Genomic DNA, 16,941 nt, shown 5'->3' with positions numbered 1-16,941 from the left:
GTTTCAAAAGGTGGAAGACAGTAGGGATCACTGTTTCAAAAGGAGGAAGACAGTAGGGATCACTGTTTCAAAAGGTAAGGTGGAAGACAGCAGGGATCACTGTTTCAAAAGGTGGAAGACAGTAGGGATCACTGTTTCAAAAGGTGGAGGACAGTAGGGATCACTGTTTCAAAAGGAGGAAGACAGTAGGGATCACTGTTTCAAAAGGAGAAAGACAGTAGGGATCACTGTTTCAAAAGGTGGAGGACAGTAGGGATCACTGTTTCAAAAGGTAAGGAAGAAGACAGCAGGGATCACTGTTTCAGAAGGTGGAAGACAGTAGGGATCACTGTTTCAAAAGGTGGAGGACAGTAGGGATCACTGTTTCAAAAGGTAAGGCTGAGGACAGTAGGGATCACTGTTTCAAAAGGTGGAAGACAGTAGGGATCACTGTTTCAAAAGGTGGAAGACAGTAGGGATCACTGTTTCAAAAAGTAAGGTGGAGGACAGTAGGGATCACTGTTTCAAAAGGTGGAAGACAGTAGGGATCACTGTTTCAAAAGGTGGAAGACAGTAGGGATCACTGTTTCAAAAGGTAAGGTGGAGGACAGTAGGGATCACTGTTTCAAAAGGTGGAGGACAGTAGGGATCACTGTTTCAAAAGGTGGAAGACAGTAGGGATCACTGTTTCAAAAGGTGGAAGACAGTAGGGATCACTGTTTCAAAAGGTGGAGGACAGTAGGGATCACTGTTTCAGAAGGTGGAAGACAGTAGGGATCACTGTTTCAAAAGGTGGAAGACAGTAGGGATCACTGTTTCAAAAGGTGGAAGACAGTAGGGATCACTGTTTCAAAAGGTGGAGGACAGTAGGGATCACTGTTTCAAAAGGTAAGGCTGAGGACAGTAGGGATCACTGTTTCAAAAGGTGGAAGACAGTAGGAATCACTGTTTCAAAAGGTGGAAGACAGTAGGGATCACTGTTTCAAAAGGTGGAAGACAGTAGGGATCACTGTTTCAAAAGGTGGAGGACAGTAGGGATCACTGTTTCAAAAGGTGGAAGACAGTAGGGATCACTGTTTCAAAAGGTGGAAGACAGTAGGGATCACTGTTTCAAAAGGTAAGGCTGAGGACAGTAGGGATCACTGTTTCAAAAGGTGGAAGACAGTAGGGATCACTGTTTCAAAAGGTGGAAGACAGTAGGGATCACTGTTTCAAAAGGTAAGGTGGAAGACAGTAGGGATCACTGTTTCAAAAGGTGGAGGACAGTAGGGATCACTGTTTCAAAAGGTAAGGTGGAAGACAGTAGGGATCACTGTTTCAAAAGGTGGAAGACAGTAGGGATCACCGTTTCAAAAGGAGGAAGACAGTAGGGATCACTGTTTCAAAAGGTAAGGTGGAGGACAGTAGGGATCACTGTTTCAAAAGGTGGAAGACAGTAGGGATCACTGTTTCAAAAGGTGGAAGACAGTAGGGATCACTGTTTAAAAAGGTGGAAGACAGTAGGGATCACTGTTTCAAAAGGTAAGGTGGAGGACAGTAGGGATCACTGTTTCAAAAGGTGGAAGACAGTAGGGGTCACTGTTTCAAAAGGTGGAAGACAGTAGGGATCACTGTTTCAAAAGGTGGAAGACAGTAGGGATCACTGTTTCAAAAGGTAAGGTGGAAGACAGTAGGGATCACTGTTTCAAAAGGTGGAAGACAGTAGGGGTCACTGTTTAAAAAGGTGGAAGACAGTAGGGGTCACTGTTTCAAAAGGTGGAAGACAGTAGGGATCACTGTTTCAAAAGGTGGAAGACAGTAGGGATCACTGTTTCAAAAGGTAAGGTGGAAGACAGTAGGGATCACTGTTTCAAAAGGTGGAAGACAGTAGGGATCACTGTTTCAAAAGGTGGAAGACAGTAGGGATCACTGTTTCAAAAGGTGGAAGACAGTAGGGATCACTGTTTCAAAAGGTGGAAGACAGTAGGGATCACTGTTTCAGAAGGTGGAGGACAGTAGGGATCACTGTTTCAAAAGGTGGAGGACAGCAGGGATCACTGTTTCAAAAGGTGGAAGACAGTAGGGATCACTGTTTCAAAAGGTGGAAGACAGTAGGGATCACTGTTTCAGAAGGTGGAAGACAGTAGGGATCACTGTTTCAAAAGGTGGAAGACAGTAGGGATCACTGTTTCAAAAGGTGGAGAACAGTAGGGATCACTGTTTCAAAAGGTGTAAGACGGTAGGGATCACTGTTTCAAAAGGTGGAAGACAGTAGGGATCACTGTTTCAAAAGGTGGAAGACAGTAGGGATCACTGTTTCAAAAGGTGGAAGACAGTAGGGATCACTGTTTCAAAAGGTGGAAGACAGTAGGGATCACTGTTTCAAAAGGTGGAAGACAGTAGGGATCACTGTTTCAAAAGGCGGAGGACAGTAGGGATCACTGTTTCAAAAGGTAAGGTGGAAGACAGTAGGGATCACTGTTTCAGAAGGTGGAGGACAGTAGGGATCACTGTTTCAGAAGGTGGAAGACAGTAGGGCTCACTGTTTCAGAAGGTGGAAGACAGTAGGGATCACTGTTTCAAACGGTGGAAGACAGTAGGAATCACTGTTTCAGAAGGTGGAAGACAGTAGGGATCACTGTTTCAAAAGGTAAGGTGGAGGACAGTAGGGGTCACTGTTTCAAAAGGTGGAGGACAGTAGGGATCACTGTTTCAAAAGGTAAGGTGGAGGACAGTAGGGATCACTGTTTCAAAAGGTGGAGGACAGTAGGGATCACTGTTTCAAAAGGTAAGGTGGAGGACAGTAGGGATCACTGTTTCAAAAGGTGGAAGACAGTAGGGATCACTGTTTCAAAAGGTGGAAGACAGTAGGGATCACTGTTTCAGAAGATGGAGGACAGTAGGGATCACTGTTTCAAAAGGTAAGGTGGAAGACAGTAGGGATCACTGTTTCAAAAGGTAAGGTGGAAGACAGTAGGGATCACTGTTTCAAAAGGTGGAGGACAGTAGGGATCACTGTTTCAGAAGATGGAAGACAGTAGGGATCACTGTTTCAGAAGGTGGAAGACAGTAGGGATCACTGTTTCAAAAGGTGTAAGACCGTAGAGATCACTGTTTCAAAAGGTGGAAGACTTATCACCAGACAGAAATTATCACCACTTATCACCAGACAGAAATTAAACAGGGCAGAATTAAAACAAGGCAGAATTAAAACAAGGCAGAATTAAAACAAGGCAGAAATTAAAACAAGGCAGAAATAAAACAAGAGGTCTTGCAACACTTTTTTCCGCTGCCACTAGCACCGCATTGCAAGGTTTAGGAATGGAGAGAAGATCAGAGAGAGAGAGAGAGAGAGAGAGAGAGAGAGAGAGAGAGAGAGAGAGAGAAAGAGAGAGAGAGAGAGAAAGAGAGGGAGAGAAAGAGACAGAGAGAGCAAGAGAGAGAGAGAGAGCAAGAGAGAGAGAGAGAGAGAGAGAGATAGAAAGAGAGAGACAGAGAGAGCAAGAGAGAGAGACAAAGAGAGCAAGAGAGACAGAGAGAGAGAGAGCGAGACAGAAAGAGAGAAAGAGACAGAAAGAGAGAGACAGCGAGAGAGAGAGAGCAAAAGAGAGAGAGAGAGAGAGAGAGAGAGAGAGAGACAGAGAGAGAGAGAAACAGAGAGAGAGAGACAGAGAGAGAGAGAGAGAGAGACAGACAGAGAGAGAGACAGAGAGAGAGAGAGAGCGAGAAAGAGAGAGAAGATCAGAGAGAGAGAGAAATACAGAAAGAGAGAGAGAGAGAGAGAGAGAGACGTAGAAATAGAAAGAGTTGTGATCCCTTCAGGTGAAATATCACGTCGCTCACTACTAGACCTCTCATCAATATTACTGTAAGATTGACCCTAATGACTGCAGTCTGTACCCCACTTCCTCCTCCCTAATGACTTCAGTCTGTACCCCACTTTCTCCTCCCTAATGACTGCAGTCTGTACCCCACTCCTTCTACCCTAATGACTGCAGTCTGTACCCCACTCCCTCTACCCTAATGACTGCAGTCTGTACCCCACTCCCTCCTCCCTAATGACTGACTGCCAGCAGTCTGTACCCCACTTCCTCTACCCTAATGACTTCAGCCAGTACCCCACTCCCTCTACCCTAATGACTGCAGTCTGCACCCCACTCCCTCTACCCTAATGACTGCAGTCTGTACCCTACTCCTTCCTCCTAATGACTGCAGTCTGTACCCCACTCCCTCCTCCCTAATGACTTCAGTCTGTACCCCACTCCCTCTACCCTAATGACTGCAGTCTGTACCCCACTCCCTCCTCCCTAATGACTTCAGTCTGTACCCCACTCCCTCTACCCTAATGACTGCAGTCTGTACCCCACTCCCTCCTCCCTAATGACTTCAGTCTGTACCCCATTTCCTCCTCCCTAATGACTGCAGTCTGTACCCCACTCCCTCTACCCTAATGACTGCAGTCTGTACCCCACTTCCTCCTCCCTAATGACTTCAGTCTGTACCCCACTTTCTCCTCCCTAATGACTTCAGTCTGTCCCCCACTCCCTAATTACTTCAGTCTGTACCCCACTCCCTCTACCCTAATGACTGACTGCCAGCAGTCTGTACCCCACTTCCTCTACCCTAATGACTTCAGCCTGTACCCCACTCCCTCTACCCTAATGACTGCAGTCTGTACCCCACTCCCTCTACCCTAATGACTGCAGTCTGTACCACACTCCCTCCTCCCTAATGACTGCTGTCTGTACCCCACTCCCTCCTCCCTAATGACTGCTGTCTGTACCCCACTCCCTCCTCCCTAATGACTGACTGACTGCAGTCTTCACCCCACTCCCTCTACCCTAATGACTTCAGTCTGTACCCCACTTCCTCTACCCTAATGACTGCAGTCTGTACCCCACTCCCTCCTCCCTAATGACTGCAGTCTGTACCCCACTCCCTCTACCCCAATGACTTCAGTCTGTACCCCACTTCCTCTACCCTAATGATTGACTGACTTCAGTCTGTACCCCACTCCCCCCTCCCTAATGACTGACTGACTGCAGTCTTCACCCCACTCCCTCTACCCTAATGACTTCAGTCTGTACCCCACTTCCTCTACCCTAATGACTGACTGACTTCAGTCTGTACCCCACTCCCTCCTCCCTAATGACTGACTGACTGCAGTCTTCACCCCACTCCCTCTACCCTAATGACTTCAGTCTGTACCCCACTTCCTCTACCCTAATGACTGACTGACTTCAGTCTGTACCCCACTCCCTCTACCCTAATGACTGCAGTCTGTACCCCACTCCCTCTACCCCAATGACTTCAGTCTGTACCCCACTTCCTCTACCCTAATGATTGACTGACTTCAGTCTGTACCCCACTCCCTCCTCCCTAATGACTGACTGACTGCAGTCTTCACCCCACTCCCTCTACCCTAATGACTTCAGTCTGTACCCCACTTCCTCTACCCTAATGACTGACTGACTTCAGTCTGTACCCCACTCCCTCTACCCTAATGACTGCAGTCTGTACCCCACTCCCTCTACCCCAATGACTTCAGTCTGCACCCCACTTCCTCTACCCTAATGATTGACTGACTTCAGTCTGTACCCCACTCCCCCCTCCCTAATGACTGCAGTCTGTACCCCACTCCCTCCTCCCTAATGACTTCAGTCTGTACCCCACTCCCTCCTCCCTAATGACTGCAGTCTGTACCCCACTCCTTCCTCCCTAATGACTGCAGTCTGTACCCCACTCCCTCCTCCCTAATGACTTCAGTCTGTACCCCACTCCCTCCTCCCTAATGACTGACTGACTGCAGTCTTCACCCCACTCCCTCTACCCTAATGACTTCAGTCTGTACCCCACTTCCTCTACCCTAATGACTGCAGTCTGTACCCCACTCCCTCCTCCCTAATGACTGCAGTCTGTACCCCACTCCCTCTACCCCAATGACTTCAGTCTGTACCCCACTTCCTCTACCCTAATGATTGACTGACTTCAGTCTGTACCCCACTCCCCCCTCCCTAATGACTGACTGACTGCAGTCTTCACCCCACTCCCTCTACCCTAATGACTTCAGTCTGTACCCCACTTCCTCTACCCTAATGACTGACTGACTTCAGTCTGTACCCCACTCCTTCCTCCCTAATGACTGACTGACTTCAGTCTGTACCCCACTCCCTCCTCCCTAATGACTGACTGACTGCAGTCTTCACCCCACTCCCTCTACCCTAATGACTTCAGTCTGTACCCCACTTCCTCTACCCTAATGACTGACTGACTTCAGTCTGTACCCCACTTCCTCTACCCTAATGACTGCAGTCTGTACCCCACTTCCTCTACCCTAATGACTGACTGACTTCAGTCTGTACCCCACTCACCCCTCCCTAATGACTGACTGACTGCAGTCTGTACCCCACTCCCTCCTCCCTAATGACTTCAGTCTGTACCCCACTCCCTCCTCCCTAATGACTGCAGTCTGTACCCCACTCCTTCCTCCCTAATGACTGCAGTCTGTACCCCACTCCCTAATGACTTCAGTCTGTACCCCACTTCCTCTACCCTAATGACTGCAGTCTGTACCCCACTCCTTCCTCCCTAATGACTGCAGTCTGTACCCCACTCCCTCCTCCCTAATGACTTCAGTCTGTACCCCACTTCCTCTACCCTAATGACTGCAGTCTGTACCCCACTTCCTCTACCCTAATGACTGCAGTCTGTACCCCACTCCCTCTACCCTAATGACTTCAGTCTGTACCCCACTGAAGCAGATGTAATAGAAAGTGCTGAACAGAACAGAGTCAAAGGGAATGAAAAGGGTAGACCTTGTGTCGGCCTGCCGTCAAAGCCTAGCAGTTTCAAGGTGCACAGGAAGACACACCCCTTTTCCTCCTATTACAACCAATCAACATAACGGAACATTAGGATTCATATCAATAGCAAATAGCAAGTAGTAACAACTTGAATTAATTCAATTCAGTTTCTTTAGGAAAACAAAGTTATTTGAAAGTAGTTATCAATTATTTTTAAAAAAAACAAATGTTCACAAGTGTTTTTGTCAATTATTGTCTATTATTTTGTCAATAAATGGAGAGAAAAAAAAAGGTGAATGCAGAATTTAGACAAATCCAAGAGGTGTTTTACCTTTCCTGATTCCTTCTTTCCTGTCTTTTCTTCTAAAGACCTCATTTTGGGACAAGTAATGAATTTGAAACTCTAACAAGACTGTTGGTAGATCAACTCAAGACATTAGTAATGGATGTCGGGGTTAAAGGGCAACAGGCAAGCAACAACAAAAAAGGAAAAGGCAAACATTACCATCACTTTGAGGAAAACTTCAAATGACATTTCATTTTGAACACTTATAGAAAATACAGAGATCTAGACAAGAGCCTCTTTGATGGTTAAACAAATACTGGACGGGAGAACCCTCCCTTTGCCCACCTTAATGTGCCTGTGTTTGTTTTGCCAAATAAACTAGAACGTCCTACCTATCATTGGGTTGCCTAGTTGATTTGGACGTGTGCGTAAGTTCAGTATGTAGAGATATTTAAGCTGTATGCGAGTGCAAGGAGGGAATAGAGCTCACCGGCTTGTAGTGCTAAAAAACAGAAATGAGTTAGCATTTTCTACTCTCTGCTTCATTGGCCCTTCCTATTGGGGAAATTCATGTTTTTTTGGGGGGATATATAACAAAAAATAAGGTCTGGAGGTGACCACAGGCTTAGGAGAACTTATGTATGTGTTGTTCTCTGAGATAATATCAGTCAGTTACCATGACCTTTAGGGACTATGAAGTCTTTATGTGCTCAAAATAAGTCTGTTGCCAACTGTCATAGAAATGGAACAACATGAGGTCGCAAAGATGTTCACGCCACTACTCAGCTAAACAAGGTAGTGATCTTTCTGCTTACCAGGCTGGTCTATTGTTTTGCTCTTCAGCGGGGAGGGGGCTTGTTTTATCGTTTCCCCCGAACGGTGTTGTCAAGAGGAGACTTCGGGTAGCTCTTATAAAAGGTAAGCTAAGCACGGCATCTCCCCCTCCTGTCTGCGTTCCCCTTTACAACTAACCAAACCATCTCCCCCTCCTGTCTGCGTTCCCCTTTACAACTAACCAAACCATCTCCCCCTCCTGTCTGCGTTCCCCTTTACAACTAACCAAACCATCTCCCCCTCCTGTCTGCGTTCCCCTTTACAACTAACCAAACCATCTCCCCCTCCTGTCTGCGTACCCCTTTACAACTAACCAAACCATCTCCCCCCTCCTGTCTGCGTACCCCTTTACAACTAACCAAACCACCTCCCCCTCCTGTCTGCGTTCCCCTTTACAACTAACCAAACCATCTCCCCCTCCTGTCTGCGTTCCCCTTTACAACTAACCAAACCATCTCCCCCTCCTGTCTGCGTACCCCTTTACAACTAACCAAACCATCTCCCCCCTCCTGTCTGCGTACCCCTTTACAACTAACCAAACCACCTCCCCCTCCTGTCTGCGTTCCCCTTTACAACTAACCAAACCATCTCCCCCTCCTGTCTGCGTACCCCTTTACAACTAACCAAACCATTTCCCCTCCTGTCTGCGTTCCCCTTTACAACTAACCAAACCATCTCCCCCTCCTGTCTGCGTTCCCCTTTACAACTAACCAAACCATCTCCCCCTCCTGTCTGCATTCCCCTTTACAACTAACCAAACCATCTCCCCCTCCTGTCTGCGTTCCCCTTTACAACTAACCAAACCATCTCCCCCTCCTGTCTGCATTCCCATTTACAACTAACCAAACCATCTCCCCCTCCTGTCTGCGTTCCCCTTTACAACTAACCAAACCATCTCCCCCTCCTGTCTGCGTTCCCCTTTACAACTAACCAAACCATCTCCCCCTCCTGTCTGCGTTCCCCTTTACAACTAACCAAACCATCTCCCCCTCCTGTCTGCGTACCCCTTTACAACTAACCAAACCATCTCCCCCTCCTGTCTGCGTTCCCCTTTACAACTAACCAAACCATCTGGGGAGGCAAATATAACATACTAACTTCGTGGTACCACAACTAAAACCTTCTCTGGCTGACAATATCCCAGAGCTGTGTTACACGGCTATTTAACAGCTATTAGGTTGTGACGCTGTGCCTGCAGTGTATTTAACATAGCTTATTTTTGATGACATAAATTCATTAAAAATTCACAAAAATGTGTTTTAACTGATGAAGATTATCTCATAGAACAAAACATAAGTTATATTTTCAACGTTTAGACAACAACAAACATATATTTTTTAAAACCATTCATCTCCCCCAATGGCTTGCCCAACGAGCCCCAGGGGACTTATCCTCTGTTAGTGCCTACAAAAAGACGCCGCTACTATTGCTCACTATGATTGTATTTACGTGTATTTACGTGTAGTGAGTACCATACTAAGGTATTTACGTGTAGTGAGTACCATACTAAGGTATTTACGTGTAGTGAGTACCATACTAAGGTATTTACGTGTAGTGAGTACCATACTAAGGTATTTACGTGTAGTGCGTACCATACTAAGGTATTTCACTGTGGAGATGCCAAGTTTGACTCAAGCTGACGGTGAATGGGGGTGGTAGGGGGTCTCTAAGGAGGAGAAACAGAGTAAACCTACATCAGTGTTACAACTCCCAAATCTAGCAACACCAAAGACAGACCAAAACAACCAACCATCCCTCCAGAAATATTCTATCAAAATTCTATCAAATCAGATCATTTGTGACATAGGGAGAACGACAGGGCTCGGCAGACAGAACTACACGATAACCTACCATTGGGCTCGGCAGACAGAACTAGACGATAACCTACCATTGGGCTCGGCAGACAGAACTACACGATAACCTACCATTGGGCTCGGCAGACAGAACTAGACGATAACCTACCATTGGGCTCGGCAGACAGAACTACACGATAACCTACCATTGGGCTCGGCAGACAGAACTACACGATAACCTACCATTGGGCTCGGCAGACAGAACTAAACGATAACCTACCATTGGGCTCGGCAGGCAGAACTAGACGATAACCTACCATTGGGCTCGGCAGGCAGAACTAGACGATAACCTACCATTGGGCTCGGCAAACAGAACTACACGATAACCTACCATTGGGCTCGGCAGACAGAACTAAACGATAACCTACCATTGGGCTCGGCAGACAGAACTAGACGATAACCTACCATTGGGTTCGGCAGGCAGAACTACACGATAACCTACCATTGGGCTCGGCAGACAGAACTAGACGATAACCTACCATTGGGTTCGGCAGGCAGAACTAGACGATAACCTACCATTGGGCTCGGCAGGCAGAACTAGACGATAACCTACCATTGGGCTCGGCAGGCAGAACTACACGATAACCTACCATTGGGTTCGGCAGACAAAACTAAACGATAACCTACCATTGGGCTCGGCAGACAAAACTAAACGATAACCTACCATTGGGCTCGGCAGACAAAACTAAACGATAACCTACGTTTGAGTGTGTGTGTGTTTTAGTTTGATCGATCGAACCCTGTTTAAAGTTGTTGTTCTATGTAAGAGTTGTTGCTGTTGATGCCATATGCTCCTCAAGGGGGAAAGGGCCTAAGTAATACCACTGTATCTGACATTTAGCAGACGTTTTCATCCTGATCGACTTTTAGTCATGTGTGCGTACATGTTTACATACATGTGACGTGGGGAAATGGAACCCACTATCCTGGCGTTTGCTAAGACAAGTGAGTTGTAACTACAAGCACCTAACTTCCTCACAGCTGGAGTGCTGCGACCCTCCACCAACGGGTGCTCCCTGCGGGGGACTTACTTTGGTGTTCATGCTCTGGGAGAACTCCAGTATGGTGTCCACTCTGGTCCAAGCATCCGGGTGCTCTTTCAGCTGGGTCAGAACCTCCTGAGCCAGCCTTTGCTGCAACGCAGGAACAGGAATGGATGAAATACCATTTTGAAACATAGGCACACACTCTTACACACACACACACACATACACACACTCTTTCACTCACACACACACACACACACACACACACACACACACACACACACACACACACACACACTCTTTCACTCACACACACAGCCTAAAATGAACACGTGTAGTGAGTACCATTCTAAGCTACAATAGTCATTTACAACATTAACAATGTCTACACTGTATTTCTGATCAATTTGATATTATTTTAATGGACAATTTTTTTTGCTTTTCTTTCAAAAACAAGGACATTTCTAAGTGACCCCAAACTTTTGAATGGTAGTGTACATATAAAGGTTGGCATATTGGTTTTAAAAAAATGAAATAAATAAGAACTACCACATTACTTCTTACTAGTAATACATTTATTGTTTTAGACACATTATAAAGCATTCCTCATTCATTTCTGCAATTTTTAACAGAAAAATATATTTTGTCTGGTAAAAAATGTGAGTGACTGGTACACCAAAACGTGAGTGACTGGCACACCAAAACGTGAGTGACTGGTACACCAAAACGTGAGTGACTGGTACACCAAAACGTGAGTGACTGGCACACCAAAACGTGAGTGACTGGCACACCAAAACGTGAGTGACTGGCACACCAAAACGTGAGTGACTGGTACACCAAAACGTGAGTGACTGGCACACCAAAACGTGAGTGACTGGCACACCAAAACGTGAGTGACTGGTACACCAAAACGTGAGTGACTGGTACACCAAAACGTGAGTGACTGGTACACCAAAACGTGAGTGACTGGTACACCAAAGCGTGAGTGACTGGTACACCAAAATGTGAGTGACTGGTACACCAAAACGTGAGTGACTGGTACACCAAAACGTGAGTGACTGGTACACCAAAACGTGAGTGACTGGCACACCAAAACGTGAGTGACTGGCACACCAAAACGTGAGTGACTGGCACACCAAAACGTGAGTGACTGGCACACCAAAACGTGAGTGACTGGTACACCAAAACGTGAGTGACTGGTACACCAAAACGTGAGTGACTGGTACACCAAAACGTGAGTGACTGGTACACCAAAACGTGAGTGACTGGTACACCAAAACGTGAGTGACACACCAAAACGTGAGTGACTGGTACATTTTATGCCCTGCACACACTCAACATTTAAAAGGGCAGATGCATTTCAACTTAAACCCTTCAACCAATGACAAAGTGTGATAGAAAAGCTGTCCCTGTTAATACATTACAATTTCAGACATTATTTTCTGCAATAGTAAATTGTAACTCTCCCTGTTCTTCTATCTGTCCCCAAAAAACTATGAGTAAAACTGAGTAAGGCACCCGGGCAAGCGACCATCATAGCAAAATTACAAATCCCACAAAACTCCATTAACTTTGTGGTTACTTGACAACTTACAGTTACATTTTAGTCATTTAGCAGATGCTCTTATCCAGAGTGACTTACAGTTAGTGCATTAATCTGAAGATAGCTAGGTGGGACAACCACATATCTCAGTCAGAGTAAGTACATTAATCTGAAGATAGCTAGGTGGGACAACCACATATCTCAGTCAGAGTAAGTACATTAATCTGAAGATAGCTAGGTGGGACAACCACATATCTCAGTCAGAGTAAGTGCATTAATCTGAAGATAGCTAGGTGGGACAACCACATATCTCAGTCAGAGTAAGTACATTCATCTGAAGATAGCTAGGTGGGACAACCACACATCTCAGTCATAGTCAGTACATTCATCTGAAGATAGCTAGGTGGGACAACCACACATCTCAGTCATAGTCAGTACATTCATCTGAAGATAGCTAGGTGGGACAACCACACATCTCAGTCATAGTCAGTACATTCATCTGAAGATAGCTAGGTGGGACAACCATATATCCCAGTCAGTGGTAGTAAGGGGGGGGGAAGTCAGTGGTAGTAAGGGGGGAAAGTCAGTGGTAGTAAGGGGGGGGCGTCAGTGGTAGTAAGGGGGGGGGTCAGTGGTAGTAAGGGGGGAAAGTCAGTGGTAGTAAGGGGGGAAAGTCAGTGGTAGTAAGGGGGGGGGTCAGTGGTAGTAAGGGGGGGAAGTCAGTGGTAGTAAGGGGGGGGGGGAAGTCAGTGGTAGTAAGGGGGGGGGGGGGGGGAGTCAGTGGTAGTAGGGGGGGGGGGTCAGTGGTAGTAGGGGGGGGGGGGGGGGCAGTGGTAGTAAGGGGGGAAAGTCAGTGGTAGTAAGGGGGGGAAGTCAGTGGTAGTAAGGGGGGGGTCAGTGGTAGTAAGGGGGGGGTCAGTGGTAGTAAGGGGGGGAAGTCAGTGGTAGTAAGGGGGGAAAGTCAGTGGTAGTAGGGGGGGGGTCAGTGGTAGTAAGGGGGGAAAGTCAGTGGTAGTAAGGGGGGGGTCAGTGGTAGTAAGGGGGGGAAGTCAGTGGTAGTAAGGGGGGGGGAGTCAGTGGTAGTAAGGGGGGGTCAGTGGTAGTAAGGGGGGGAAGTCAGTGGTAGTAAGGGGGGGAAGTCAGTGGTAGTAAGGGGGGAAGTCAGTGGTAGTAAGGGGGGAAGTCAGTGGTAGTAAGGGGGGGAAGTCAGTGGTAGTAAGGGGGGAAGTCAGTGGTAGTAAGGGGGGGAAGTCAGTGGTAGTAAGGGGGGAAGTCAGTGGTAGTAAGGGGGGGAAGTCAGTGGTAGTAAGGGGGGAAGTCAGTGGTAGTAAGGGGGGGAAGTCAGTGGTAGTAAGGGGGGAAGTCAGTGGTAGTAAGGGGGGGAAGTCAGTGGTAGTAAGGGGGGGAAGTCAGTGGTAGTAAGGGGGGGAAGTCAGTGGTAGTAAGGGGGGAAAGCCAGTGGTAGTAAGGGGGGGAAGTCAGTGGTAGTAAGGGGGGAAGTCAGTGGTAGTAAGGGGGGAAGTCAGTGGTAGTAAGGGGGGGGAGTCAGTGGTAGTAAGGGGGGGAGTCAGTGGTAGTAAGGGGGGAAAGGTCAAGGGTCAGTACTACTTACCTGTGTTCCGACCCCGTGGTACAGACAGTTGACCACATTGTCCAACAGGTTGATGTCTAGTTTCTGGCTGAAGTCTAGCAGCTGCTGCGCTGCATGGTCTGCTAACACTGTCATAACTGCTGGCATGGAGCTCTGCAAGGATGGACAGCAAGGAGGGGGTTAGACTGTGTGTGTGTGTGTGTGTGTGTGTGTGTGTAATGACTGACAGAGGCAGAGAAAACATTCAACAGCAACAGGCAGAGAGTCATGTGAATGAATGGAGCATTCCAACCAGCTAACCACCCCTCCTAACCCCCTTCCCCTGCTTCTCATCCCCAGTCAGTTACATACACACACAGGACGCTGGTGGCTCCTTAAATTGGGGAGGATGGCTCAAAGTGATGGCAGCAAAGGAATAAATGTAAAGATATCGAACTCATCAAACACGCGGTTTCCATGCATTTGATACCATTCCATTCCAGACATTAGTATGAGCTGTCCTCCTCACAGCAACCTCCTGTGACACACCCCTCCTCATCATCTCCACCAGTAAACAAGCATGACATGAGCTGGCCCCTTGCTCACTTTTTCCAATAAGTTATATCGTCACACAAACTACTCAAAAGCTATAAATAAGAAAATACACTGAAAAACAAAACACAATGACAGCTAAGTTTAGATCAGGCATATACCCTTTCCATAAAGGAACATTCTGACAGTTGTATTTTGACAATTCATAAAAAGCTTTTTCTGATATCGTTTAACAAACAAACATGTGTGACATACTGAAAATATCACATTATCATGCCACCTCCAGGACACAATCGAACCACGTGCCACAGAACGTCACTTTGTTTACATCTGCACCTGCCAGGCGTGGCTATTTTGAAGTTCAAACACACCTTAAAATTTTACAGTAAACACTGACGAATGTAGAAGAATACTGAAATAAGCTGTTTTATCGTCTTATATCCGATGCGATCAATCAGTTTTTCTCGCTTAACACAACCACCAACTTCGGTTGATAACTACTGTGTGACCGTGTAGTTAACGTTAGGTAGTATTGGGTGCGTTCCAGGTCTACATAATGCCGCGTTCAAAACAACTGGGTGCATGGAAAAATACAAAGTCAAATCATGACATCATTGATCTTCGGGTGGGAAAGTCGGAGCTCTAGAAAGAGGCCCGACATCCCGAGTTTGATGACCATTCAAATCGATTTTTCCCAGTCAGAGCTCGTTTTTTTCCCCGACAACTGAAGTCGGGACGTCAGAGATGTAATAGTTCCCAGTAGATTTGAACGCGGCAATAAAACATGCGCTAAGCAGCCCACGTGACATTTATCCATAACCTGCAACACTTCGTAAACGATAACAAGTTAGCGAAACTGGATACAGGTAAGGCTAGTTTACAAGTTCGTTTCAATTGGGGGAAAATTCAACGATCTCAATTCGATTAAAAAATATATAAAATAGTAAATACACACAGCACCAACAGCGCATTGCCCTGCTAAATTCTGATTCGGTATCAAGCTATTGATAGGAATGTCGTTGATACCAAGACAAAAGGAAGTCTATGCCTCCAGAGAAAACGTGTGGTCCTCCATAGCAGGCTATCATCACCCTGACTCCCAGACACACGCCTCCCCTACCCCTCCCACTCCACGCTTATCAAAGGGAAGGCTTGCGTCCTTTTACTACCCAGACAGTTAGCTGTACAGCAAGTAATACACGTCTAACAAAATAGCTTATTTTTATAAAAAAAATAAGTTTGAAAAGTAGCTATGACCCTAATGCATCTTAATGTTTTTATGCCTTACTAAAATAACAACTAACTTTGCCGTCCAAACACGGCGCATCACTGGTAAAGTTAGCACAATTAACGTTAAAAAACTAGCAACAAAATGCATCCGCTCACACCACGGACGCTGTTTCTGAGGAAGGACTGGATGAATGAATTCGTTATTTTTTGTTTGTCGTCCCCCCGGTCCTCAGCATTGCTTGCTATCATCACCACACCACTCACACCCAACCCTTGCGGACTTTCTCACACACCAGCATCCCTTGTAAAGTGCATCACACATCAACGTTACCACTTACTTACCTAACTAGTAGTTAGTTACACTTTATTACTGGATGCTCTCTGGATTTTACATTCCAAAAGTGAAATTAAAGTCTAAAATATATATCTTTTTTACCCCCCCAAGTCAAATACTAGTTTGCACCCCTGAGTTACCTACCAAAAGTCCAAGCCTCTGACTGAAAGAAGATTGGCTTTTTTCCCCACAGGGAAGCTTGCTACAAGGTTATATACAATATCGTTGTTTAGTCAGAAATAGACTGGCTAACGTTACTGTTATCTCTGACACGTTAGCTGGCTCCAATTCCAGAAGGTGTATATTGATGGCTAGTTAATAAGGATCACAGATGTGGATTCCGCAACTATTATCACGGTACGCTCAATAATATACTCCGATTCATTTTACGAAATAAAAATAAACCTTAATTTACAATTTAATTCTTTAACTATAATGTTGTTTTTTTTGTTGCAGCGGGGCGGTTTGAGAGATTGTATTCCTGCGCCTCTTCTCCTCGTTGAAGCAACTAACTCACATAACCGGTTGAAACCGGTTCAGACTGGGAGATTCCATCTCGGTTTAGTTTTCAGCCGATGGCGCCGCGGAAAGTTTGGACTAACGTCACGCCCATTTTACACTCCCATTGGTGGGGTTGTTTTTTACGGACATCGTTGCTTAAACTCTATTGGGTAACTCCGTTGTCAATCAATTTAAATTCGTCCAGGCACCCACGCGACTGCTCCGCCCGTGGTCAGAAAAAAGAGGGCGGACTCCGATCAAGCAGAATGGACTTTTCAATGCCTCCAACGTGAATGGCAAATAGTGCTTTCAATATTGTTTTGCCATTGTGTGCGCGTTTGTTAACAATCAACAATCACTTTGCAACTTGAGAAGTGTCGCTAGTATTGTTCAATAGCCTTGACTTGATTGACGTTTAGAGAAATATGATTTTCCAACACTGTATCCATTGCAAAAGGATGTGTGACTTATCAACAGCATTTAATTTCGTT

At 46.2% G+C, this 16,941-nt stretch overlaps 1 protein-coding gene across 1 annotated transcript in view; it reads right to left on the bottom strand.

Moving 5' to 3' along the window:
• The window catches only part of LOC139413450 (exportin 1 (CRM1 homolog, yeast) b), a 71,815-nt gene extending 55,323 nt beyond the window's left edge, over positions 1-16,492 (bottom strand). Inside the window, exons 1-3 of the mRNA XM_071160872.1 lie at positions 16,094-16,492; positions 13,876-14,007; positions 10,766-10,867 (exon numbers count right to left, since the gene is read on the bottom strand). Coding sequence (XP_071016973.1) covers positions 10,766-10,867; positions 13,876-14,001 — 228 coding nt within the window. The 5' untranslated portion in view covers positions 14,002-14,007; positions 16,094-16,492. The remainder of the gene's footprint in view (positions 1-10,765; positions 10,868-13,875; positions 14,008-16,093) is intronic.
• Positions 16,493-16,941: the final 449 nt, after the last annotated feature.

This window comes from Oncorhynchus clarkii, chromosome 1, assembly GCF_045791955.1.
Source record: "Oncorhynchus clarkii lewisi isolate Uvic-CL-2024 chromosome 1, UVic_Ocla_1.0, whole genome shotgun sequence".
In the NCBI taxonomy this organism is placed as follows: domain Eukaryota; kingdom Metazoa; phylum Chordata; class Actinopteri; order Salmoniformes; family Salmonidae; genus Oncorhynchus; species Oncorhynchus clarkii.
The sequence above is the reverse complement of the archived record's forward strand: the minus strand, read 5'-3'. Positions and strand labels throughout refer to the sequence as shown.